This window comes from Lissotriton helveticus, chromosome 2_1, assembly GCF_964261635.1.
Source record: "Lissotriton helveticus chromosome 2_1, aLisHel1.1, whole genome shotgun sequence".
NCBI lineage: Eukaryota > Metazoa > Chordata > Amphibia > Caudata > Salamandridae > Lissotriton > Lissotriton helveticus.
This window is the reverse complement of record NC_136059.1, coordinates 566,632,768-566,658,447: the sequence shown is the minus strand read 5'-3', so window position 1 is coordinate 566,658,447 and position 25,680 is coordinate 566,632,768. Positions and strand designations below refer to the sequence as shown.

The window sequence follows — 25,680 nt, the reverse complement described above, 5'->3', positions numbered from 1 at the left end:
ATCGGACTGCAGGTACTTCAAGTTGCACCAGGAGCAAAGTTTGTTCAATTACCCATTCCTGTCTGAGTTCTCCTGTGTCGAGGGTGGACACATAGTCCTGCAAAGGGCGGAGAGGCCACCAGTATCCAGAACACCAAGTTTTAGTTGGGGGAGGAGGGGCTTCTGAAAATGTCCAATGAAGTAGCCCCACAGCGTAATTGAGATGCAGACTTCTCTTTCCAAATGTTGGTGTGAATGTAACAGTGTGTGCCGGGGAAACGTGTGAGCACGATGACCTCTGAGCCATGGAGGAAAAAAACATTTTATGATGGAGTCTGTACCCATGTGCATTGTGAACTAATAGAAGAATTGCGGCACATCTTGAGACTCGAAAGAGTTCTTTGAAGAACATCCTGCAAAAGTCCAAGCCCAACGCTATATGGCAGGACTATGTTGAGCAGGTTTACCAACAGCTATGAATGAGATATATTGTAATTGCATTTATAAAGCGCTAACTACCCCTGACGAGGCGTTGAAGCGCTTTTTTGGCGAGTAGCACGCTACTCCGGACCCATAAAGGGTTAGTGGGGATCAAGTATAGTGAAAATATGAAAATAATATGAGCGGTGGATATGTTAGTCAGTTATTTGGATAGAGAAGGGAAACCAGTTTGCATTTCTATAGAGCTTACTACCCCTGATGTGGTACTGAAGTGCTTTTTCAGTGTGTAGTACGCTACTCTGGAACCCTTAAAGGATTAGTGGGGACTTAGTATAGTGAAACATGAAAGTAATTTGAGTGGTGGATAGGTTAGTTTGCTATTTTGATTGAAAAGGATAGTGGAGAGATAGAAGGGAAGGATTTATATTTTTTTTCATGTATGTTTGTTTTGGAGCTCATAGCAGTAAGAAAAGACTTGGGAGGAGTAAAAGGGAGGTAGAGGGGGCGAGGTAAAGGGGGAAGAGGTGGTTTAGACAGGCTTGTTTAGGGGGTATCGGAATAGTAAAAAGAGGTACAAGATGATGCAGGGAGGGATGGAGTAAAGAAGAGTCTTGAAAGGGATATTTTGGGGATCATAGTAGTGATATGGGGTTTGGGATGAATGAGAGTGGAGGTAGTGGATATATTGATCGAGGTATAGGGTGAGAAATAGGGTAGTGCATTGGAAAAAGTAGTAGAAAGAGGTAGGAGATGAGTCAGAGTTGAGCAATAAGATATATTGAGAGCGGTATAGGGTGAAAAATAGGGTTGTGCATTGGATACGAGGAATTAGAAGAAAAGTAATAAATAAGTAAAAGTAATAAAGATATAGATCCATAAGTACATTGAAGGTATATAGATGCATAAAGGAAGTTAGTATATGTAGATTAAAGATGCTTTAAAAAACTTTGGCTTTCAAGTGTTGTACTTTAAATTAGGTATAATGTATATTTGTAGATCAATAGAGAAGCAATTGTAGATAAATAGTGATGATAAAAAGATGTACTTATTTTTTGCAGCCACATACTTGTTAAAAACAGAGTAATATAACCATCAGTAATACGTACATATGTTAAGCAGAACTAATGAATATATTTAATAATTTTTTTCAACATGAATACTCTACACTTTCATACAAAGCAATACACATATGTACATATCTATAGTAGAAATAGATGCTTATATACAGAGAGATGTGCTGTATATATCTATCTGTTTGTGTATGGTAGTTATGTGAGGAAGAGCCAATTCTTGAGTAGTTTTCTGAAGATAAGGTGGTTATCTGTGGATCTTATGTTGGGGGTAAAGAGTTCCATAATTTGGCTGCTTAAACAGAGAATAATGTGCCACCCATTGTTTATTTCTTGGATCTTGGGATTTTGAGGCGCGATGCCACTCTAGAGCAGAGGTTCCTTTGTTGAATGTGTTTAGTGATTTTATTCCTGATTAAGAGTGGTCCAGTTCCATGTATCGCTTTGTGGGTGACACAAAGCAGCTTCAACGTGGATCTTCTGGCAACCGGTAACCAATGCTGGCCTTTCAAGGCAGGGGAGATATGGCCTAGCGGTTTTATATGCAAGATTAATCTGGCAGCCAAGTTCTGGATCTGTTGTAGTCTTTTCATGGTCGTTAAAGGTGATCCGTAGTAGAGGCTATTGGCGTATTCAAGTTTGGACAAAACAAGAGAGATGGTAGCCTGGACCTTGTGTGCAAATCCTAAAAGGAGAAAGATTTGTAGCAGGGTTTTTATAGTAACAAAGCGTGATCTTGCTAGTTTGTCCACTTGGTCATTCATGATGGCTCGGAGTTCATGGCCATTCCGGGGTTTCTTACTTCCTTCGATATTGTAGGCGGTGTTCCCAGATCATCAGGCCACGCGGCGAGTAGGTCATAATGTTTCCAATCGCCACACGAGTATTTCCATTTTGGAAGTATTCAATTTGAGATGGCTCTACGTCATCCATTGATCCACGGCTCTGAGACAACTGAAAATTAGCATATTTCCAATGTCTTTGGAGCTTTGCAGTTGAAAAGAGTATTTGCATGTCATCTGCATAGTTATAGCACGTGAGGAGAAGTTGATTGATCAGTACCGGTAATGACTTCATGTAGATGTTGAAAAGCATGGGCGATAGAATAGAGCCTTGAGGGACCCCTGATTTTGTGAAGTATGATTTTGACGAGAAAGGTGGAGTACGGAGGACATTAGTTCTGTTGCGAAGGTAGGACGCTATCCAGTCTAGAGCAGTCCTCTCTCCTGTCAGCTTCATAGATTCTTGGAAGCATAGTGTCATGGTCAACCAAGTCAAAGGCAGCCCAGAGGTCCAAGAGAAGTAGCGTACAACCCTGTTGCAGTCAACTGTGTTCTTCAGGTCATCCTAGATGGCCAGGAAGGCAGAAACTGTGCCTCTTCCTGAACAGAATCCAGTGTGGAAGTCTGAATTGTGACATATAGGCGAGTAAAGGTCCATTTGAAATCAGTCTGTAGTTGTCAGGGTTCAGCGGGTCGAAGTTGGTTTTCTTCAGTAATGGGCATATGTGTGTCTTTTTGACTTCCTCTGGAAATATTTTGGTATTTAAGGAGTTGCTGATGATTCTCTTTACTGGAGTGGCAGCAGAGGTTGTTTGAAGAATTGTCTTGAAGGTTTGCGGTGGACACGGGTCAGAAGAGCTGCCGACAGACCTGCATGCTTTGACCAGTTCCTTAAATTCATTGTGTGAAATGTGTTGGGAGGAACGGGATAGGCTGGTTAGAGTATTCTTGGATTGTAGTTTTGTAGAAGGGTTTGTGCTGATGCTTTGTCCCTGTCCAATGTGTCTGCTTTGTCTGTGTAATGATGTTAGACCCGGCTTCCTGGGCACCAGGGCACTCAGGGGTAACTGCGCTCCAATCGCATCAACTGGAGTGTTCCCTCACTGATGTCCTGGGGCCTAGGTACTAAAGGACCCAAAACTGGATAACCAAGTACTCCTCTCCAGCACTTGACTCTCTCAGGGTAGCGAGACAGAGCAGTCCAAGGCTTACTCAAGGAGGTGAGGTGGGGTTAGACATTCAGATTACAGTGTAAACCGTACCACCAGCTGATAAACTCAATGTCCAGTCAGTGCCTTACTTTTTATAAAAGAAAAGTACTTTAATACACATAAGATAATTATTCTACACATAAAACTAGGATAAACAGTGAAAACCAGAAGTCTCTACAACCCTCTGGGGCAGAGTTCTGACCCCGAACAGTATTATAGCGCCTAGGCGCCAAGCACTATAAAAACACAGTTAACATGAAAACACACAGTAAGCATTGCATATTACAGATCATGTTACACAGGGCTGTTCTCATTCACTAGAGCCTTGATACCAAACTTTGTATTGAAAGGATATAGTTTCAGCATATGATGCAAAGTCAAATGGTCGTGATCAGCCCCATAACCCCCCACCCAAAGCAACAGAAGTGCCCTCCCATTGTGAGTGAGGACACTGCTCTAGAGGTGTCAGGGATCTGATCAGAGGTGCCGGATGTCTTGGCACAGTTTACTGGAGTCCCACTAGTCCAGTAGCCACTGGCTAGCTGAAGAAGGGTAGTGGCTGGGCAGAGTGCCAGTTCACCCTGATACCCTCAGAGTTCACAAAAAGAAAGGTGGGGTCTGCTTCACTGGCCTCTCTTCCCAGTTACTGCTTGTACATGCTCCCACAGCGCAAGGGAGGAGCCTAGAGGGGATTTGATCTCACTTTCAAGGACTAGAATCAAGCATCCTCCTCTCTGGCTCTCGTCATGTGCTGCAAGCTTCTTTCCACCAGCCTCTGTGATGTGCTGTAAGCTTCCTCTCCACACTGGGTGATGTGCCGCAAGCTTCCTTCCCACACCTTGGGCAGCTGTCTGCAATTTCCTTGGTCCAAAGCGAACGCTCATCCAAGCCTCACAAACAGCTGGTCCTTAATGACCTTCCTTCCAGACCGCAGTGAACAGAGTCTTATCATCTGTCTTCATACCAGCGGGGTCCGTGCCTGGCTATCTTCTCTGTCATAGCCCAGTCTTTGAACAACAGCTGACCACTCAGGCCAGACTTTTATCACCTCTGATTGATAGGCTCATCAAATCAGAGGGTCTGCTACTTTTTACACTTCCAATCACAGACCATTCACCGCGTGTTCAATGCATGGGTAAAGCATGTAGCAGGTCTTGTTCTGGTATCAGGCTGCGCAACCCTCTAGAGAGGAATTTTCTTTAACTCCAGCCCAGGAGGCCCTGACAAGTGAGGGAGGGTCCTATCCACACAGTTAGTGCAGCTAAACCCAGATAAGAGCTGAGGGTCTCCCCCAGCCCACCAGGCCTTTTCAAGGAAATAGGGAGGGGGACGGGGGAGCTGGGATGTCCAGCAGGACAGCTCGCATTCCTCACACTGGCTCAAATCACCATTCTTCCCCTGTACACCCACGGGCTCTCAAACACACATCAGCCAGACAACGGCAACAGGCCCACAGGCATGGCAAACTGCACAGACTTGGTCAGGAGGGTGCCTAGGGACTCACCCCTCCTGACTATAGATTTATTGCTGCCACCACTGTCAGTCTACCACAGCCATAATAGAGAGGGCAGTAGCCACTCTCTGAAAAATAGGGGTGCACTAGGCATGCCCCCTCGACCTCAGAGCCCAGCTCTAGGGTCTCAATCCAGGTAAACAGGGAGACCCTCAGTGGACATGTATGATTGTCATGCTCACTGAGGTAGGGATCTAGAAACTATACAGTAGCTTTTTGAGTGACTTGCCTGGAGATTAGCATAAGGCAAGGGAAGCACTCTCTCCAGAGACATGCAGGAGACTTCCCGTCCCAACAAATGATTTTCCAATTTGTCTGATTTTTTGAGTAACGGGTGGAGCTGCTTTTAGGCAATTTGGTTAACGAAATGTCTTCAGAATTTTCAAGAATTCTTTATTTGCACATTTAGCATTTTGAATTCTATCTGAATATTATTTTTTCTTCGCTTTTTTGATAGCCGACTTGTACAATCTGTTAATTTTTCGCAGGCAAAATTTGTCTTGGTTGGCATTGGTTTTGGGCCAGGCATGTTGCAGCTTTATAATTTGTTTTATCTCTTTTATGACTGTATTGTTCCATGGTGCTTGTTTTCTTTTAGTCTGTTGTGTGGTTTTTAGTAGTATCCAGATATCAAAAGCTTGCTGTAGCCACTCAGTTTATTAACAGAATTTTAGTGGTTCTATATCTTCACTGGAAGCTTGTTGTGTTTAAGTGTTCAAAATTGAGTTTGTCCCACAGTCGATAGGTGGATGCACGTAAGGTGGTTTTAGGTGCATCGCTTAGTGTTGATTTATGTTGAAAGGCAAGCAAACGGTGGTCTGCCCATGTGACCGGAGCGATCGTTTGAAAGGTAACTATTTCCCCATTAGCAAAAATGACATCTAAGATGTGTCGAGCGATGTGTGTGGGTTCGTGGACGATCTGATGCAGGTCAGGTGCTTCTAGGCCAGCGATGATAGTTTTTGGATGGGGCATATTTGGTTTGTCAAAGCAAATGTTAGGGTCACCCAGAATGCACAGGTTGGATTGTAGTGTTCTCAGGTTTGCAACCGTGTCTAGGAATGTTGCCTTGCTAGCTGGAGGTCTGTAAAGAAGCAGAAAGGTAAAGGAGCAGGAAGTTACAGGAGGAAGACTATAATATTGCATCTGGTGAAAAGGGCCTCACAATCTTTTATGGAGACGGTCAACTTTAGTGATATGTAATGTTTGCCTCTACACAACAGCTAGGCCACCTCTTTTTTGGCCTATACGATTTTAGGTGAGCATCTGATAGCCTAGAGGAAGGGCTTCATGCAGGACTGGAGCCATATCTCCCAACCATGATTCAGTTATGAATAGTAAGTCTGGTTTTGCATCAGTGAGAAGGTCATGGATGTGATGTTTATTCTTAGAGAGCGATCAAGCACTTATTGGTAGACAATTTAGAGAATGTGCTTCGGAGATAGAGTGACTGTTTTGTAGAGGAGTGAGTAGTATTTTGTGGTGGTGCAGCTGGTGAGTCCTTAATGCTGGTATTAGGTATATGAGGAAGAAAATCGTGTAGCTTTTCTGTGCAGTGTTCTTCGTCCAGCAGGCTAAGAAGACATTTTGATGGGTCTGTGCAAGTAGGTGGTGGAGACGATGTTTGAGAGTGAGTTGGTTTGCTGTGTTGTTTTTGTAGTGTAACCTTGTTGTGCAGTAGACATGGAGAAGCGAAGTTGTGAGGTGTGGTATATTGCTTATTTTGTTTGTGTTTAAGGTGGAAGGTGTACGAGTTAGGGGTGGCAGTGGAGCATGTGGGTCATGTAGTAAGGTTCAAAATTGTCCACTGTATGAGAGGCAGTTGAAAGAGTTGTTGTGATAATGTATGTGTTGGGTGTGGTGGAAGAGCCAAAGTTTGGTATTGGAGTTTGTTCATTTGTGTAATTTGAAAGGTGGGTGTAAGTTTGTAGTTTGGGATAGTAAGTATTATGAGGTGTTGCGCTTGAGACGTTTTGTTGTGCTGGTGTGCGTAATATGTTTTGTTTGTGAGTAGTGAAAGGAGATGCTGATGTATTTGTTTTAGGATATGGCTTTATTAGTATAGTTTTGTGTGAAAGTTGTAAAGTAAAGGGGATGGTGATGTGTTTGTGAGTAGAGTGTATGTTGTGTGTAAGAGGGGATGAAGCAGAGTTGTGAGTGTTCGTCTTAGACTTGTTTGCTGCAAGAGGTGATATGTGTGATGCAGTGGAGTGTAAATGTTGTGTGGTTGAAAGAAGAGCTTGGTGTTGGTTGGAGAAATGATGGAAGGCTGAGTATAGGTTTGTTAGAGACAAAAAGGGGTCTGTTAGGATTAATTAGAGCAAGGAGTGTGTTTCTGGTTGGGATATAGTTCAGTGTAGTGTGGAATTGGGTGGTGCTAGTTATGAGTGGATTGGCTAGTCGTATAGTATAGAGTTGTGTACTTTTTGTAGGTGATGGTGCAAATGTGTGGTAACTAGGATATAAGGGTGTATAGGTGTGGTTTTGGAGTGGGTGATGAGACAGAATTTTGTATGAGGTTAGTTTGTAGTAAATAAGTAGAGTACTTGTGCTGTGTGTGTGTTAATCTGGGTATGGGTGTGGATGGGGTACGGTGGGTGCTGGTGTATATGAATTTGGTCAGTTTTTCTGGCACTAGTCCCGACCAGTCTCAAACAGGCACTCACCCTTGTCCCCTCCACCCTTAGCCTCGATGCCTGGGCCTCGATGCCATAAGCCCTGGCCTTATATAGCCCTAGTATTCAGGTGACCCCTTCAGCCAATGGGAAAACTAGCCCTAACCCTAACCAATCACAACACTAATCCCAAATCCTAGAACACAAAGGAGACCAAGACCTTTCAACCAATCATAGCACAAAACCGTAAACCCTACGTCAAATAAAAGCCTAAATCTCAACTATAGTCCAAACCAATCAGTACCCTCAAATACCCAACCAATGAGAACACCAATCCTAATCCAATAGAAACACCAGATGCAACTACCAATCAGTGCACACATGTACCATCCAATAGACTATATAAGGTCCCTGCGACCTCAGACAAGGTTTGCTGGCCAGGGAGTTAGACGCTGCTTCTCTATTCAGAATCTCCTAGGTGACAGAAGGGCTCAATCCAAACCTTGGATTTCTGCGTGTAAGGGTCTAACAAACTTTGTCCTCTAACAATACGGTTTGTATAAAACTTTACTCACTCTCCTAGCCAAAAAAGGAATGTACAATCCCTAAAAAAAACTGCTTAAACAGCTCACAGCAGATTACTGCTGTCTCAGAGCACCCTTTGTTCACTCTGCGATGTAGAATATCCCTGTTGCTAAAGGGGAAAAGGTGTGTGTGGGGGGGGGGACGGAGGGGGGGCCGGTTTCACTCATCAACAAAATGGGAGCTGGGGGTGGATTGCTTAACATACAGGTCTGAGCACAGAGCTAGGAAGAAATTAGGAGGTAAAAACAGGGTAGTCACGGGGAATGTGAGAGGGGGGGAAAAAAAGATTTCTAACTGCAAATGCCACAATTCAACAGGTTAAATGAAACTGTCACCGGCAAGTAAAAACCACAAGTTTCTAACCAAAACAGCTGAGAAATGCAATCAGGGCAGGTTAAAAACTTCACTTTTTAAGCTGTAACAACCACAGGCAAAAACAGCTGCCTGATCCTTGACCCTAACATGGCGCCCTCAGGGCCCGCACTAAGCTTAACTGCCTCTTTGCGTGGATGACTCTGAGGGGTAGGGCCACCGGTTCCGGGAGGACCAGGGAGGCGGGGCGTGATTGCAAGTTGGCGGTATTACCAATGTGGAATCGACGCAACCGAACCTTACCAGCTAGCAAGAGACCACAGTGAGGAAACCCTAGATGATGCTACATCAGTCCTTGCTGAGGAAAAGCTGAGCAAGCTCTGTCTAAAAGCTCTTCAGTGGACCGCACATCTGTGCGACTCCCCCTCCCCCTCCTGCGGGTTGTGTCGGCCCGGCTGAGTGCTTGTACTGTCTGGGGGCGGCATAGTGCTGACCGATTGGTCTTTGCCCATATGCCGCCAAAAAAGGCTCAGACCAACGGACTCAAGTTATTTTGCTCCTGCAGAGCCACAAGCAGAGAAGTGGAAGCCCAAGCAGTGGGCAACATGGTGCTCACCATGGCTGGCTGGCCTGGCTGATGACTGCTGATTAGCCAGAAACCGGTCCCAGAATGCTTTTTTCCGGGCCAGGGAAGACATGGCTTGGCAGTTCGGGCTGGACTGTTCCCATGAGGAACAGGGTCAGACTGATATGCATATGGCCATGTCTGAACTGGGGTGGCGGAGTGAGCTAAAGAATGATGAAGACTAAACCCTGATCAGTTGACTGGGGGGGGGGGGGGGGGGGGAGTGCTTGCAATGTTCAACACTCCGTCCATCATCCCCTTTGGTTTTGCTTTGTTCGCCCTAAGTCGGCAGGGTATGCCCAGGTGTGGGTCCCTTGCTCCCTTTGCCACTGGATTCAAGCTAGCCTGGCTGATGACGGCTGATTAGTCAGAAACCGGTCCCAGGATGCTTGTTTCCGGTCCAGGGAAGACATGGCTTGGCAGTTCGGGCTGGGCTGTTCCCATGAGGCACAGGGTCAAACTGATTTGCATATGGCCATGTCTGAACTGGGGTGGTGGAGTGAGCTAAAGAATGATGATGGATTAAACCCAGATCAGTTGACTGGGGGTGAGTGCTTGCAATGTTCTAACACTCCGTCCATCATCCCCTTTGGTTTTGCTCACCAGGGAGGACCTTCTGAAGACGTTGTGGGAGTTCAAAAAGGATCTCTGAGAAGACATCAAGGTGGACATTAGCGCTACACTCGAGGCGTGCCGATCAGAGATGGGGTTCAAGCTGATCTTGATACAAGCGGCTCTGCTCGGTTTAGAAATAAAAGCGCAGAAGACCCCGGCACAGGCGAGTGAGGAACAGCCGCTGGAGCAATGCCAGCCGAGGTCCTGGCAGACTCCCGGGGGACTGAAGGGGGAGGACGGGGCAAAACTTTCAAATAACAACAATTGTTGGACCCCTGACATATGAGTCTTTATCTACGTGGTATGTAGCCCTCAGGCCTATGTGCATCCAGAGACCCTGCGCCTGTGAAAACACCAATCTGCAGCTGGAACTCTGGTCCAGGGGCTGGGGTTACAAGTCAGTGACGAGCTGGGGACGACTCCTCCTCTGTACCCGGGACCTTCCAATCCACCTAGGCCTACACGAGAAAATGCTAGAGACCGTTGGGTGTCTAGTGATACGCAAAAGCGTGGCTCTAGGTGCGGTCCTGGACGCGCCCCTGGAGTCACCAGTAGTGAAGATTTTTCGTCACCTTGGAAACTTCGTAGTTGACAGTTTTGTTCATGTTTTGTTATCTTATTACCGTGGTGCATGTCATATGGTTTTACATTCTGGAGGGGTGGTGGCGGGTGGGTTGGTTGCCGGGTCACGTTGAGCGACCGAGGCAGATTGTGTTCTCCCTACACACGATCAAATCTCTTAAGTATATGTCCTGGAATCATAGGGGGCTAAATTCCCCTAATAAGAAACATCGACTTTGGGAGACCACCACGCCCACATAGTAGCGCTGCAGGAAACTCATCTCAAGATAGGGGAGGACCTCCATTTACAGCTTAAATCTTACCCACTGATTCTCCGGTCATCTGCTGCCACTAAACAAAACCAGATTGCAGGCCCTTCACCGCTTTCAAACGTAACAAACCCTGACCCATCTGTGATACTTCTGCTTTTCGCACCCCCTGACCGTGCGAAACCCACTCGCCCGGGAGTGGAGGGCTCCCCGCCCTTCCCCACGGTTGGCCCATGCCCGCCCTACGACTTCCACTGTCCATGTCATGTATGATAAATGCCACGTGATTGTTTAGTTTTATATTATTTCTTGGTTATGTTGGGGGCCCTTGCTTATGGTTTAAATCGGTTTATTAAATTTCAAACAGGCATAAAACACAAGATCCTCAGCTCCTCTACCACCGTGTGAGAGAGTGACCGCAAGGTCGCAATACAAATCATTACCACAGGCAATAAGCATGGAGCGGGTCAACAAACTGAACAAGAGAAGGACATAAACAAAGAACCCACCCAAGCCACCCTCCCCTTTCCTACCCAGCACCCACCCACCCCTCGTCTACCGAAAACAAAAAAGGGGGGGGGAAAGGAAATAAAAGGAGAAGCAGCATATTGATCAGCAACGCCGTTTACGACGTTTCGTGGTGTCTTTGCTTGTGATCGGCGTATCTGGAAGACGCAGCAATCGGAGGTATCTAGGGCATGTCAACTCTCGGAACTCAGACACCAGGAGAGTCAGGAAGGGACGCCACAGCTCGGGAAACTCTGCTCCTCCCTACCGGCCAGTGTGAGGGTGAATTTCTCCATACCCAACACATGCCAGAGTCTCTGAAGCCAGCCAGAATGCATGGGGAGTAGGGTAGAGCACCAGTGTATCAAGATGTTCTGTATGGCCGCTCCTAGGGCAATCATCATCAGACGACCCTTCCGGGATTTAAGTGGGTACGTAAGTGGGTTGGGCAGACCCAGAAGGATATAGGAGGGGAAGCGAGGGAGCTGGGTCTCAAAATGTAAGTCTATTTCGTCGAGGACTTGGGACCAGTATGGTTGTATGCAGGTACAGCTCCAGAGGACGTGTTCCAATGTGCCCACCTCCCCACACACCCTCCAGCATAAGTCACTCCACCTGGGGTCAAAGCGGTGTAGGCACTCAGGCATATAATACCAATAGGTGACAATCTTGTTTAGGGTCTTTGTGAGGCCCATACGGTAGGCAGAGTGTCGTGCACTATGGTAAATGCCCTCCCATTCCTTGTGGCTCAAGGTTCTCAGAGGTGCGTGTTATCAGCCACTTTTCATAGGGAGATAGAAGGCGCTGTGCTTACCGTTTAATTTGTGGATGTAGTGCCCAGTGTCTAATCTAGAGGAATGGCAAACGCTCCTTCTCTGCAAGACCATAGTGTTCCCTGAGCTGCGTAAATGGAATAATACCGTACAAGTCAAAAAGGTGGCCCAAGGACCTGCAGGGGGAAGATCGCCAATCTTGATGGGCCCGGGAATCGGTACCAGGTTGGAATTCCAGATTGTCAAATATTGGTGTGAGGGGCGTTGGGAAGTTGGTCAGTTGTGAGGAAACATTGGTGCGGTTCCAGGATTCCAGAGTGGTGCCAGTGATGTATGAAGCATAGAGATTAGCCGGTCGATGGTGTTTGAGGAGGAAGTGGATGCCCTGCAGTTGCCTGCCCGCTACCGCCTGGTCCTGGAACAGCCAATGCCTCTCTGATTCCAGGCGCTGCCACTCCACTAGGTACTTAAGCTGAGCGGCGTGGAAGTATAGCTGAATGTCAGGTACCCCCACCCCTCCCTTCTCTGGTGGTAGGACTGCAACCTGATGTCGGAATCGGGGCTTACGGCCATGCCAAATAAAGCGCGATAGGTCCGCTTGAGTTTGTTGGATCCAACCCTGAGGGGGCTGGAGGGAAAGAGTATGGAAAATGTATAAAATTTGAAGAAATATAGTCATTTTTGTAGCTGTGATCCTGCCTAGCCTGGACATTCAATCAATCAATCAATCAATCAAAGCATTTATATAGCGCACTACTCACCCGGAGGGTCTCAAGGCGGTGGGGGGTCCGCTACCGCTCGAACAGCCAGGTCTTGAGCTGCTTCCTAAAGGCGAGGTGGTCTTGGGTCAGGCGGAGGTGGGCCAGGAGGGAATTCCAAGTCTTGGCGGCCAGGTAGGAGAAGGACCTTCCTCCTGTGGTGGCTCTTCGGATGCGGGGGACGGCGGCGAGGGCGTGGCTGGTCGATCGAAGCTGGCGTTTGGGAGCGTAGAAGTTGAGGCGGCTGTTTAGGTATCCTGGGCCTTGGTTGTGTAGGGCTTTGTGTGCGTGGGTGAGGAGCCGGAAGGTGATTCTTTTGTTGACCGGGAGCCAGTGCAGATCTCTCAGGTGTCCGGATATGTGGCTGCGGCGGGGGATGTCCAGGATGAGTCGTGCTGAGGTGTTCTGGATCCGCTGGAGTCTCTTCTGGAGTTTGGCGGTGGTTCCGGCGTAGAGGGAGTTGCCGTAGTCCAGTCGGCTGGTGACGAGGGCCTGGGTGACCGTCTTCCTGGTCTCGGTGGGGATCCACCGGAAGATCTTATGTAGCATGCGCAGGATGTTGAAGCACGACGAGGAGACGGCGTTGACTTGTCTGGTCATGGAGAGGGAGGAGTCCAGGATGAAGCCCAGGAGTCCAGCAGTATTTCCACCTATTGAGTTCCCTTCGAATGCGAGCACGGAGATCAAAGTAATTAATGTCAGAGGTGGCCTGAATGGTGGGGGCGAGCTAGATGCCTGGGTATGGGATCGCGGCCGTCGCCCACTGCATCGGGTGTTCCTCATGGAGGTGAGTGAGGGTGTGAGAAGAAAGGAAGCTATTAAGGGCCACGGATTTGTCCATACTAATTTTAAAGCCCGATCCCTGGGCACAGCTATGTATTTCGATAAAGAGGGCGCACAGAGCTGTGATTTGTTCCGACAGAGATAGCACTTAATCCCAGTCATGCGAGGGTGCCGTCGGACCCTAAGTGCTAAAGGCTCCATATAGAGCGCAAAGAGGAGGGGCGACAGGGGGCATCCCTGTCTAGTGCCCCTCCCGATGGGGAAACGAGAAGAGGTGTGGCCATTGACTCGGACTGTCGCCATTGACGATTGATAGCAATTCAAGATCCGAGTGCGAAGTTTCTCGCCGAAGCCAGTGGCCAATAAGACCATCTCTAGGTAAGGCCAGTGCACCCTATCGAAGGCCTGATACAGAGGTCCAGGAATAAATTAACGGAAAAGCTAATACCCTGGCAGACTGTGCTAGCAGTATGCTGATAAGCTTAATCCAAGAACTGAGGTAGTCTATATCTGTAGCTCAGTTACCCACTCATTACTGGACACACCAAATACTGTAAATTAATTAATCCTTGAGAGTTTCTGTAATGATTCAAGAAGAGGAATGCTTGTCACCACTAGGACACAGGACAAAAATGGAAGAAACATCTCTTCAGACCAAAAATAATGGATAGATGCTTAATATCACATGTAGAATAAACATAATCCAGCTGTTGCCGTAGAGCTAGCCAATCAGCAATGAGACACAGGCAAGAAGAGTGATAACATACTGATGTGAAACTGTAGCAATGTCAGCTCGGAATAGGTTACAAAGAAGACATGGGAAAGGCCTCTGAGATTAGATTGTATTATAATGCCTAATCTGTCAGAGTTATAACCCTGCGATACTAAGAGTCTGTGGCAACGCTTTGAGCACTAAATTACTAATTATCCAAACAGAAGCGGTCAGTATGCCATTCACAGTCCAGTCAAAGCTTCAAATACTTGTGGAAGATTGTTGCTGTTATTCCCTCAGGATGAGACCTGACTCCTGTTCCATACATGTCCGTTGTGATACACAAAATGGTAATCGTGCACTTCCTTGCCCATAGCAACTTGTAGTTGCCTATCAAAGTTCTTCCAAGGCAACCTAAGCTGTCAGATAGCGTGTCTTGGAGGTGGACGTGCTATGTGGCCGCAATAAGAAAGGTTAAGATGATGTTCTGCTACTAGTTTAGCAAGACATGAGGGCAACAAATATTTCTATATTGTTGTTGGTCCCTTCATGCTGGGAAGGCTAGGTCAATGCTCGAGCAGCAGCTTTGTTCCCTCCAGGGAAGTGAATGCTTTTTCTCCAAACTGCCAATGGTCCTCGAATAGCATGTTCACGAGTAAGGTTTGATATCTCTGATTGGGACAGCAGAACGCACCCAAGAACGCCAAAATAGCATGGCAGCCGTGACCATGAATTGAGCAAAAGTGTCAGCAGAACCAAGGCCACACAAACACCTGTTCAGATGCATCCAATTCATCACCGGTTGACCAGGTCCATATACTGCTTTTTCACATCATCTGGCAAGCTGATCACGAAGTTTTGCCAAGTCCCACAAAGTATTAACAGATCAACCCTCGGGCAAGTAGCATTAGCAATGCAGACAGTCAGGTTGCCAGAACAAAGGCTTCTCAGCCCACAGAGTCAATATTATTTTACTCTCTACAGGAGGTGCCGCAGGAAAGGCATTTAAGTTCTGCTTATAGGATGACCTTTGGACAACCAAACTTTCCAGTGAGGGGTCAAAAAGTAGAGAACATCTGGAGCAGCCTATGAGGCCTAGCTGGCACGATAGGCTCCGATAGGGCTTCACTAAATGGAAGGAAGTAAACCACTGCTCAGAAGGGGGATTGCAAGAGCTCAATCAAAATGTTAGACTGCTCTTTCACTGAGGGCAAGGTCACGGTCAAGGTTTCAGCATCCTTTAGGGCTTCAGATGTAAATAAATAAACTTCCACTGAAGCAGGCCAGAGGAATTATGGATGTAATGGATGCCAATTCCGGTGAAGTGCCCAGTCCATTAGCATTTTGTAATCAAGATGCAAGCCAACAGTAGTATTATAATAAGGACGGCCATTATCTGCCTCCGAATCATCCTCTGTACAGCACTATTGGCACTGCAAGGACTTCGTGATCGGAACTGAAAATCTCCTCCATCCTGGCAAATGTCTAAGCCCCGGGTAGGTGCTCTATCCAGGGAGCATGATTCTTGATTGCCTCCGTATTTTCCCTTGCCACACTGATAATTTCCTCTGGACGCTGACTGTTCTGAGAGCAGTCTTAGTTTGCGTTGTCACCGAATGGTGTTCCATCTGAACAGTAGATGGCACCTTGGCAGACTGCAGCGTCTTCCGGGGAGGAGGGGTGGGATTGGGGGACAGTTCAAGTGTGCACAGTCAGCAAAAGTGGGCTGATGGACCCGAAACTCTGGCTCGGTGTTAGGGATTTTAATCAGACATGGAGGCGCTCGGTGCCAGAGAACATCATCGCAACTCCTAACTGACATGGGAATGGGATCATTTCCTCGAGGAAGAAGAGAACTTCACCTACCTAGGGTGCTTTTGTGGTTTTTTTTTTTTTTTTTAATGGGAAGGTCTTAAAAGAAATCTTTCTCTTTACACGTGTCTTGCGTTCTGGAAAGAGACAGTTTAGGCCTTGCGAACCTTAGTCAGAAACAACTTGGCCTCCGCCACCTGATGGATTTTTGCGTGCATTGTGGCATAAGAAGCTAGAACATTTCACTACTAATTCAGGGTTTCCCAAACCGTGGGTCAGGAAAGTAGGAGCAATAAACATGGATGCCTTTGAATTCTTTGTTTAACTTGTCACATTTACCTGCAGTGCTTCAAAAACAGAGGTCAATTGTCAGGCTAGGTCTTCTCATACATTGCTGTAGTATATGTGTTTACATTTCTTTCTCTGACAGCAAAGTGAGAGGGTTTTTTAAGTGAATTATGTGGCAATCTTGAAGAAGTCCAGGGGATGCCATGTTTTCGCAACACAAGAACATTTAAATGCCTGTAAATTAACTATATACATTCAGCAGTTAGGAAAGCAAAAATGAGGCTGATTTCTTCTGTAATTCTTAAGTGTGCTGAAGACAGATTTTAATAGGAGCAAAACAAATCAATACACGATACTTGGTTATGTTTGTACTAATGATAAATATTTATAGAAACCCGATTTCCACACTGTGTCATGTGTGATAAATCGTACTATCAATAAAACTGAATGCCTGTGCAGTTAGTGGCTATTTCAATGGAAAATGTGCTTTCTCTGAAGGACAATGCACTACCACACGAAGCTTTAGTTACATTTGAAAAATCGCCCCGCCTCACGTCTATTAAAGGTAGGTAGGCCGCGCATGTTGGTCATTCTAAAAATGGAGTCATGATTCCAAAACGTTTGGGGACCACTGATTAAACCATTCTGCAACTGACTGTTGCAACAAACAAGCTTGACTTAAAGTGCTCTGATTTATCCTTTTCCACATTGGCTTCAACAATGGAATGAAATAACATTTTTGGCATGTGAAAAAAATACATAAAATCACACCATTTTCTAATAGCTTTGACACGATTTGATGTATCAATTCTGAACTTCCTAACTTAAAATTTAAACGTCACTTAATATGACTAACATTTGGGGCAAAACTAACAAGATCAATAGTGCTTCTACCGTGTTACACACAAAAATAAAACACATTTATACATCGAGAGAAATAAAATGACTGGATAAGTTATTCACTAACCTTGAATGACGAGGTGGATGTAGCAGAGTACCCGCTTGCTCCAGATACAAGAGATGCCACAGAGCCATGTCGTCGTAAGCTTGTTTCTGATCCATAGCCAGATTCAGACTGAAATCAGAAAGAGATGCAATTTTCAGATACATTGGACAAAGAAATGCTTTTAAGTGGTTCCTAGTTGCTTTAAAGAGATTTAGTTTTCCAGTTTGCGACTGCATATCAGGACGGTTTGCTTCATTTTGCAGCATTACAGAAATAAAGACAACGGATTTGAAACATTAAATAAAAGGCTTATTGTTTTATGTAGTAGTTGGTGAAGGAGAGGTTCGAGCTTATGCTAGGTATAATTTGGGACCCTGCATTTATTCTTAGCAGTGGATTGGTAGATTGAAGGAAAAAGTTACTTACCTTTAATAAAGCTATTTCTGGTGTACACGCCAGAAAAATCACCATGCGAATATCCCCAAGCTCCAGACTGGATCCAGATTTTTGAAGCAACTGCTCCAGCGCGGCCGCACCATGGAACATTGCGGCTGCCTCACACCACCTCTGAAAGGGAAGATATAGCACCAGATATAGGCCCAACACCTGCGCACTGACATCAGTTTCTCTTGAACTTTTCCGAAACCCTCAGCCATGACAGATTGGTGGTGAAAGTGTGCCAAATTTAGCTTTGCATCTTTTGAGAATCATTGAGGAGTCCATTCCACTGAACATAGAGGGGGAAAGGTGATGAGAAATCTGCAGTTAGATAAAGTTCCACCAGAAAGAGCGTAACCAAGGCTACTGACTGAGGCGAGTCGTCTGTCAGCAACTAGTCACCGATGAAAGGGAATGCATGTTTCACTGTCCTGTAAAGATTGGTTGCGATCAGTGCCCTCATCTGCGCAAACACAAAAGCAGGGGTGAGGCTGAACGGTAGAACAACAAATTGGAAATACTCTGTACCCACCACAAACCTAGGATGCAGCAAATTACATCCTGCAGGTCCAAGGACATCATCTGATCCCCTGGATCCAGGTCGGATAGGCCCTGGCTGATGTCCGTATCTTCAATTTGTCTTTCTGCAAGAAAGCGTCTAGAGAGGAAAGATATAAACATCAGCAAGAATCCTCCATCTTTCTTGGTACCAAGAAATAGTGGGAAAAAAGCCCCTCACCATCCATTGTGTCTGGGACTCTTATGACTCCCTATGTCAAAAGCAAATTAACTTTCTGGCGAAGGATGGTGGGATGGTCTGCTGAAGTTTGAGAAAAAACATGTGGAATGCAAGGGGCAGAGCATAACCTATTGATCTGATGTTATCGCCCTACAAGTGGGTAGGAAAGATTGAATTCTGCCTCCTACCAGCTGGGCAAGACCATGGAAGGAGAACTCAAAGGTCACTGGCCACTGCTGCAGCAGGAGAGGAAGAAGATTACAGTCACTGGTGGTGTCCATGACCTTTGTTACTACCACAGCCTATTGAACAACTTACTTACCTTTGGTAACGATATATCTGTAAGAGACATATATTAGCTATAGATTCATTACCTTCAAATTACCCCCAGATGTCAAAACTGGATACAGAGAATTTTTCTTTCTTCAGCAGTACCCCTGCGCGTCGGTCGGGTGCGCCACTCGACTCCGCATTCGTCATTGGTGTTGTCACCCCCGGAATGATGTTGCGGTATCTACTTAAAACACTGCCCCTGCGTGCTGACATCAGTTCTTTACACGACATTCCATGCCAGAAGCGCAGAGCCATGCAAGACACTGACCACTAGTGCATCAACTAGGGTCTTGAAAGGGAGTCCCTCACTCTAGAAGTCAGTTCGCAGAACGGGGAGGATGGGTGGGGCAGTGAGGAATCTATACTAATATATGTCTCTTAGAGATATATTGTTACCGAAGGTAAGTAACTTGTTCATCTGAAAGAGACTATTAGTTATACATTCTTTACCTTAGACTAGATACCCCAGCAATACCAACCCCGGAGGTAGGTCTGCGAACCAAGTTCACACCAGAAAGTCCCAGAGAACTGAACAGCCAAAGAAGCCGTCTCTGCGGACTTGGCTACCCAGGTAGTAGTGTTAGGGAAGTAGTGTGGTACAGCGGCCAGGGTTGCTGATTCCGGACCACGGGGGCTCGCAGTTCGATCACCGGTGGAAGGTTAGCCCAGCACCTTGCGACTCTGGGCAATAGCTCGCTTAATCTTCCCAACGGCCCCCAGTACCGGGGCACCTCTCCGGAGATAGCTGTGTGCTTTACAAATGCTTGTTTTTAATTTTTATTTTGGTGACCGTGTATAATGATGCCTACGTGGCTGCCTGGCAGGTGTCATGAAGGGGGACTATATCCCAAAGCAGTAGTGGCTGCCGTCGCCCTGGTGGAATGAGCGTGCAACCCCACTGGAGGTTCCTTTTTCGCCAGAGAATAGCACATTATAATGCAGAGAACAACCCATTGAGAGATGGTTCGTTTCTGCACGGCCTGACCTTTATCAGCTCCCACAAAGCCAACAAAGAGCTGATCATCAACCCGGAATTGCTTTGTGCGATTCAGATAAAATGAAAGCGCACGTTTTGGATCCAGACGGTGTAGCCTCTCCTCTTCTTTAGAAGGATACGGGGCGGGAAGCAGGTGGGCAAGGTGATGGTCTGCCCTCTGTGAAAAGAGGGAACCACTTTGGGGAGAAAAGAAGGCTTAATGCGAAGGACAACCTTGTCCGGATGAACAGCCAGGAAAGGAGGTTTCGAAGAAAGAGCTTGAAATTCACTGACCCTACGAGCAAAGGTGATGGCAACTAAAAAGGCAGTTTTGAGAGTCAAGAGTCTGAGAGAACAATTGTGTAGTGGCTCGAAAGGAGCGCACATAAGGCAAGTCAAAACAAGGTTCAAGTCCCACTGGGGCATTATGAAAGGAACAGGAGGAAATAAGTGGATAATGCCCTTAAAGAAGCGATTTACAATGGGGGACTTGAAAAGAGAAGGCTAATCAGGTAGGTGAAGAAAGGCTGAAATATGGCCTTTTAAAGCGTCCAGAGCAGAGCCCTGCTGGGCCAAAGAAAGAATGAAGAGGAGAACCTCAGAAGAGTGGCCGAAAGGGGATCCACAGCCTTTGCTGCGCACCATGCCACAAATTTGTTCCATCTACAGGCTTATCCTGTTTTGGTGGAGAAACACCTGGCAGCCAAGATAACGTTACAGACTTCAGGAGGAAGATCGAAACGGTCAACTGTTGCTGCTCAATCTCCATGCAAGGAGGTCAGGCTAAGTTCGGGTGGAGGACCGTCCCCTGCTGCTGCGACAGAAGATCCTCCCGAAAGTGCAGTCTGATCGGAGGATCAATGGCCCTGTTCATGAGCTCAGGATACCAAACTTTTCTTGTTCATTCCAGAGCCACAAGAATTACTTGGGCCCGGTCGCGCTTGATCTTCTTCAGCACTCTGAGCAGAAGTGGAATAGGCAGAACGGTGTATAGAAGACCACAACTCCACTTGCAACGAAAAGTGTCGCCTAGCGAGTGGCGCCATGGAAATTCCAACATGCAGAACGGCAGACATTGCGCGTTTTCTTCGGTGGCAAAAAGATCTAACCAAGGCTCTCCCCACTGCTGAAAGAGAACTTGCACCACCTCCGAGTGAAGACGCCATTCGTGATCTATCATGCACCGGCGGATGAGTTTGTCCGCCCTGGCGTTCAGGGAACCCGCCAGGTGTTGAACAAATACACATGCCCGGATGTTCCAGCCACTTCCAGAAATAAAGGGGCTCATGACCGAGGGACCACGACCCCACCCTGCCCTGTTTGTTGCAATACCACATGGCGGTGGTGTTGCCCTGAACACCTGCAATACTCTTCCTTTGACAGAAGGAAGGAATGCCTTCAGTGCAAGACAAATTGCCCAGAGCTCCAGAAGGTTGATGCACAGCCCGGACTCCACCGGAGACCAGAAGCCTCTGATCTCCGCCTCCCCCATGTGGCCGCCCCACCCCAGAAGTGGTGCATCTGTCACCACTGTGAACTCTAGTTGGGGAATGGAGAAGGATCTGCTGTGGACACAATCCTGGTTTGTTAGCCACCACTGCAATTGGTGTGCAATGCCCTCCGAGATTAGACTATTTTTTTTATCTCTTCTTGTTTTTTGGAGAACACAGAAATTGAGATATTACCACAACTTATTTCAGATCATAATCCCACAATATTAGAATTGTCACTGCCTCCTAAAAGCCATAATTTTAACAGTCACTGGTCATTCCAAAGGAATCTTCTGCTTGACGACAATTATCTCCGACATATGGCTGAAACTATTAAAGATTTTTTTGCTCATAATACTGACACTGCTTCAGTTCAAGTTGTCTGGGATACTTTTAAATCTATTGTAAGGAGGGGAAACGATTAGTTACTCTAAATTTCAACGCAAGAAGGCAAAAATGGAGTTCAGGAACAAATGCGATAAAGTGAGGAAGGCAGAATTAAAATTAGTGGCTTGTATTAAGAATGGTAACGATTCTGATATTGACGAAGCTCAACGACTTCTAACCATCGAACGAGCCGTCTTATACTCTTATTTAGCCGACCAGGTTGCAGTGCAATATAAACAAAATAAGGCAGAGTGCTACGAGCTCAACGAACAAACAGGGAGAATTTTGGCTCAAATGATTAGACAAAAAGCTATGCTAAATGATATAACCAAAGTTACTGACTTAGATGGAGTGTCTCAAGAATCTAAGGCAGGGATTCTGAAGGCCTTCAGTGGTTTTTACAAGTTATTATATAATAAACCCGGTAACGAGATCGATGCAGGCAAGGACCCATCCGAGTATCTGAGGGAGATTGATAATGTACGGATGCCCGAGGGGGATATGGTGCTCCTTGCCGCTCCAATTACATGGGAGGAGATTGAAGCAGCTATCCTTGGCTTAGCCCCTGGTAAAGCGATGGGTCCAGCTCGAATCCCCCTCGAATTCTACCGGATTTTCAGGAATATGTTAAGCAAGCATATCAAGGACATCCACCTGCCTCTTGGTCCCTGGCTACTATTGTAGTATTTTAAAAAAAAGACAAGGATGCTAATGAATTAGGGTCGTATCGTCCTATATCCCTTATTACATCTGATAGCAAAATCTTCTCCAAAATACTAGCCAATAGACTTTACGATATAATGCCTTTGCTGGTCTCTAAGACTCAACACAGATTTATTAAAAAGAGGGATACCACCGACCATGTTAGACGTAATATTACTTTACTAGATTGGGCGCTGGCCACGGGATCTTCAGTTGGCGTTATCCTGTTGGACGCGGAAAAAGCTTTCAACAGGGTCGACTGGGGGTTCCTGTGGTCTGCTCTGGCATGGAAGGGATTTCCCAATGAATATATTTTGGCTATCCAGGCGCTATATTATGAGCCCAAGGCAGTAATCCGTATAGGCAATCAGATGTCCTGTCCGTTTCCGATCACCAGGGGGACAAGGCAGGGTTGTCCCTGCTCCCCTCTGCTGTTCGCTATGTACATTGAACCTTATTTGAATAAGATCACAAAGGAAGCAGGAATTCCCCCGGTGATACTTCATCATGTAGAATATAAATCTCTTGCATATGCTGACGACGTTGCAGTCGTCACCCCAGATGTACGCTTATCTCTACCCAAAATTATAGAACTTGCCCAAGAATTTGGTGAGCTGTCGGGATATAAGCTCAACATATCTAAAACCCAGCTAATCCACTCGTCCACAGGCAGACCCGAAGGTTTCATATTTACACCTACCGCCTCATATCTTGGTGTTACAATATCTTCAACAGTCGATGATATTGTTGGGCTCAATACAGATTCCCTATTACTATCCACCAATAGGACCCTTGAGAGACTAAATAATTTGCATTTATCCTTATGGGGTCGTACTAATGTAGTTAAAATGCTTATACTGCCCAAATTTCTTTATTTATTTCGCACTATTCCTCTTTTGTTTTCCTCAATGCTGTTTAATAAATTATATCGAAGTATCTCTAGGTTTCTATGGGGCTACCGGAGAGCCAGGAGATCCCTTAAATGGTGCATTCTTCCAAAATTAAGAGGCGGCCTGGGGGTCCCAAGCTTCCGAATATATTATTGGGCAGTTACATTAAGATTAATGGGCATTTTAATGCTTCAAGACTTTAGTCTAGACGAAGCTACAACGCCATCAATTTAAGAAATGCTACTCGGAGCCGAAGCTCGACAATGTTTTTTTAGGTTAATAGAACCCAGCTACTATAAAAAAACAAATTTAAAATTATGATTGCAGCATTTCAGACTTAGAAACAAATTAATAAAAGATTCCATCTTCTGTTTAATTTGAATTACTACACACCTTTTTTGAAAAATCCTCTATTGCCTGAGATTTTTTAGTGACCCTGTTATGCACAGATGGGATGATTTAAAAATAAGTTCATTTGGTACACTGTATCATGATGAGTAACTTGTTTCATATTCTGATTTGCAGAATGAATTTGGTCTCAGTAGAGGGGACTTTTTTAAATATCTACAGATACGCAGCTTCCTGGAGTTAGGGAACATAATAAACACCGAATCTATGAGTAAAATAGCTGTGCTGGAAAGCTGCTGGAAAAAGAAAAAAAACAGAATTGGCATATTATATCAAATGTTGTTAGAAAGAATACAAGATAATCTAGACACATATGCTGACAAATGGCAAAGTAGTTTTGGAATTGAAAAAGTAGATATATCCAGATCCCTTGAAATTTGTAGCAATGTTATTTTTAATGGATCACTCAAAAGTCAGCACTATATGTCCACTTTTGATCTGTACTATACGCCATCCAAATTAATGAAATGGAAAGCACTGAAGGGTACCAACTGTAGTCGTTGTGGACATCCTGCCGCCGATTCGAGTCATATGTTTCTCGGTTGTCCGAAATTAACTCAATTTGTAACACAAGTACAAGGTTTTCTAAATAATATTCTGGAATCAACGGTTGTTTTAACGCCCGAACTTGTGATACTCGGAATCCAATCTGATGAAATTGGTAATAAGACGACTGCAGAAGAAGGGTTTTTATTCATTGCTATGTCATTCTTTCGATATTGTATAACCTCTTGATGGCTAGATGCTGATCCACCGGTGTTTTATCAGTGGTTATCCAAATTGTTAAATAGCTATCAGCTGGAAAATGCGGTGTATAAACTTAAGGGCCGGAAAAGGAAGGCCTTTGGCCAAAAACTATGGCTACCAATTACTAATTGGATATAAGGATATCTATTCTCTTAATTGTTTTTCTCTATTTTGATGTATTATTGCAATGAATTATTTGAAGTTACTGTTTATATTTTCTTTGTTATTGTGCAATTTTCCACTGCCAAAAAATCAATAAATAAATAAAAAAAACAAAATGAAAAAAGTACTTGGTGCACTCGGATTATCGACAATTCTTGGTTAGCTTTATTCTGAAGAACAGCTTCATTTCAGAATTCAGTGGGTGCCTCAATTAAGATATTGGTGCTTTCTGCTCCTTCGGTGATCCCCACCTTTCTCAATTTACAGCGGCGGGATCTGTTATCCAAATCGTCATCCTCCTATTTGAGTCTATCATTAGTAGAGTTTATTTGAGTCAATCAATTGCATAATTTTTTATTGAATCTACCAAACCTTCCAAGTGGTCAAAAACATGGTCTTCCTTTTATCCATAGCCTTTACCTTGCTACTGTTATAATGGATCTCCTTGCCAATTTCAGCTGCCCTCGACTAGTAGCTTGTGCTGTTCCCAACATTAAGTGCAATAAAGAATTCTCATTCTTCGTGTGTAGAGGGAATTTCATGGCTGTACATGCCTTCTGTACAGTCTCTTACATCAATGTCAGCTTCTTCCTCAGTCTAATTCTGTCAACTCACGCTCAGTCCCATTAGCCTGTTCAACCTCTGGAGCTTCTCCTCTCTCTTAGCACTAATTGGATTTGTTATGGGCAAGTCAGAAGATTTAGAATGCTGTTCAAATGATAATCATTTGGCAAGACGGGACAGCTTGGCAAATCGGCGAATGGAGGAAGCTCCGCGGGAGGCAGCCTGCTGCTAAAGCTCCTGAGCTCTCCTGAAAGCACAGCACTTTAGCATTTAGATAACCAGATATCGAAAAGATATGTGATTGTGTCCTAGAGTTGCACAAACAATAGCTTGCTTACTTGCATAACTCACCGCCTACTTACAAGCTGGAAAGTTGAAGGCTAAATTTAGATGAAGCATCTGCCTACCTAATGGTAAGTTCTCGTCCTCCTGGCGTGAAGTAGAGAGCAGCAGAGCATGTTATGACACCCAGAGGTGCCGACCCAGAGCATCGGGGGAACGTTTATTCACAGTGCTGAGCATGAGAAACCAAGTTTTGGGGATAGAACATTTTGCTTCAGGAGGCTGATGTTAGGGCAGCATCTCAACATTGTAGCAGAAACTGGCGGCGGCAGCACTCCGGCTCTTACATTTTCTGTGGAAATATTGCTCAGCCAGAGGTAAAAGTATTTGGTGACCTGAACATGC

At 45.5% G+C, this 25,680-nt stretch overlaps 1 protein-coding gene across 2 annotated transcripts in view; it reads right to left on the bottom strand.

The window, feature by feature from the left end:
• CERT1 (ceramide transporter 1) overlaps nucleotides 1-25,680 on the bottom strand; it is a 911,140-nt gene that overhangs the window by 575,292 nt on the left and 310,168 nt on the right. For both annotated transcript variants that reach the window (XM_078675236.1, XM_078675235.1), the window contains exon 4: nucleotides 17,179-17,286. In XM_078675236.1, the coding sequence (XP_078531362.1) occupies nucleotides 17,179-17,286 (108 nt within the window). The remainder of the gene's footprint in view (nucleotides 1-17,178; nucleotides 17,287-25,680) is intronic.